Below are 1,891 nucleotides of genomic sequence, written 5' to 3'. Positions count from 1 at the left end.
GTGTTGTGGATATAGACATTGATGACTATGATGGGCCAGAGATCTCTAAAAACAAGAATGAGTCATTAGCAGGCACAAAACAGTCTGGTCTTTTTCAGAGCAAATTCAGCATTGGTCTCATATCCAATGAGATCTGATAATCTAATGGTTTGTGAAAAACTAGTCGCCAGACTTTTCACTAACTCAGTGGAAGATATTTTTGCATCTTAATTAACTGCAATATACAGCTTTCTTCGAGAAAATTATTGATTCTTTACTGATCAATGTCTATTTGGTCTGATTCCAAAATGAATAGTTCTATCTTCTTCCTCACGGGTTTCCCTGGCCTGGAACAGGAATATCCCTGGATCTCCATCCCTTTCTCCTGCATCTATGCTATGATACTCTCAGGGAACTGCCTTGTCCTTCATGTGATCTGGACTGAGCCAAGCCTACATGAGCCCATGTTCTACTTCCTGGCCATGCTGGCCCTCACTGACCTGTGCATGGGACTGTCCACAGTAAACACAGTGCTGGGGATCCTTTGGGGACTCAGCCAAGAAATTGGGCTGGACACTTGCATTGCCCAAACCTTCTTTGTTCATGGGCTCTCATGTATGGAATCTGGAGTTCTTCTTGCGATGGCCTTTGATCGCTTTACTGCAATTTGCAATCCTCTGAGATATACATCCATTCTCACCAATACCAGGATTATCAAAATTGGTCTGGCCATTTTATCCAGAAGTTTCTTATTTATTATTGCTCCCATTGTCCGGCTGAAGTTCTTCTTTTACTGCCGTCCCCACATTCTCTCTCACTCTTTCTGTCTGCACCAAGACTTACTCCGCCTGGCCTGTTCTGATGTTCGATTTAACAGTTTCTATGCTTTAGCCTTAGTCATCTGCACCCTGTTTTTGGATTCTGTGTTTGTCCTCATTTCCTATATCTTAATCCTGAATTCAGTCTTGGCTATTGCATCCCATGAAGAGCGACTCAAATCCTTGCAGACCTGTATCTCCCACATCTGTGCAGTGTTTGTTTTCTATATCCCAGTCATTGGACTGACCATGGTACACCGCTTTGGAAAGCACCTCTCTCCTGTTGTTCATGTCCTCATGGGTAACATATATATCCTCTTCCCACCCTTGATGAACCCCATCATCTACAGTGTCAAGACTCAGCAAATACGTAGCAGGATCCAGAGATGGTTTACTCTGAAAAATAATTGAGTTATTAGAGGCTAATGTGTTTTAGGAAAAGAAAGTCAGTATTAAGAGGAATGAATAGTACATAAAGAGTTCTTAGCAGTAATAATTGACTTTCATGTAATACTTTACAGCTTAAAAGCAAATGTATACTCATTTTCTCAATTAGTTCTCCAAGGACTAGAAGGAAGTAAGCAGAGAAAAGGGTACTGATATAATTTCCTTATTTTAAAATGATAAATATTGTTTACTAAAGTAAATTAAGTTCAATAGTGTTCCAATTAGCATCTGTTTAAAAAATTACTAAATTTGTAGCCCGTGTTTTCAGCATCTATATTCATGATATAAACAGCTTATAGTTATCTATATTATGTGTCAGAATTTAACAATATTGAGGTCATTCTTATCTCTTCCACACACAATTGAGAAATAGTTTCTCAAAGTCTACTCTGTTCCACTTAATATAATGCCTGATGGTGTTAGATTAGACAATATCACTTAATGCTGGAGATTGCATGATAGAATTTTACAAGACTGTAATGGTTGGGGTTTTGGATCCATTTGACTAGGTCAGGAATTTCAGAGGTTTAGCAGTTGAGAAGTGTTTATTCTAACGGTGAGGACACCTAACACAGGCATAGTTAACTTTATGATTGAGAGGCTATGAGCAGTCAATCAACTAAAGCAATGCTTCCTTGGACTGCGGC

The 1,891-nt window shown here is 39.2% G+C and overlaps 1 protein-coding gene across 1 annotated transcript; it reads left to right on the top strand.

Moving 5' to 3' along the window:
- Positions 1-287: 287 nt before the first annotated feature.
- LOC102813959 (olfactory receptor 51V1-like) lies at positions 288-1,208 on the top strand. The gene has a single exon (XM_006870343.1). It carries the CDS (start codon positions 288-290, stop codon positions 1,206-1,208), a length of 921 nt encoding a protein of 306 aa, XP_006870405.1.
- Positions 1,209-1,891: the final 683 nt, after the last annotated feature.

The sequence above is a fragment of the Chrysochloris asiatica genome, unplaced genomic scaffold (assembly GCF_000296735.1).
Source record: "Chrysochloris asiatica unplaced genomic scaffold, ChrAsi1.0 scaffold00140, whole genome shotgun sequence".
NCBI lineage: Eukaryota > Metazoa > Chordata > Mammalia > Afrosoricida > Chrysochloridae > Chrysochloris > Chrysochloris asiatica.
This window is presented reverse-complemented; position numbering and strand designations above follow the sequence as displayed.

Coding starts and splice junctions, on each gene's coding strand:
- LOC102813959 (XM_006870343.1), top strand. CDS start 288: ATGAATAGTTCTATCTTCTTCCTCACGGGTTTCCCTGGCCTGGAACAG.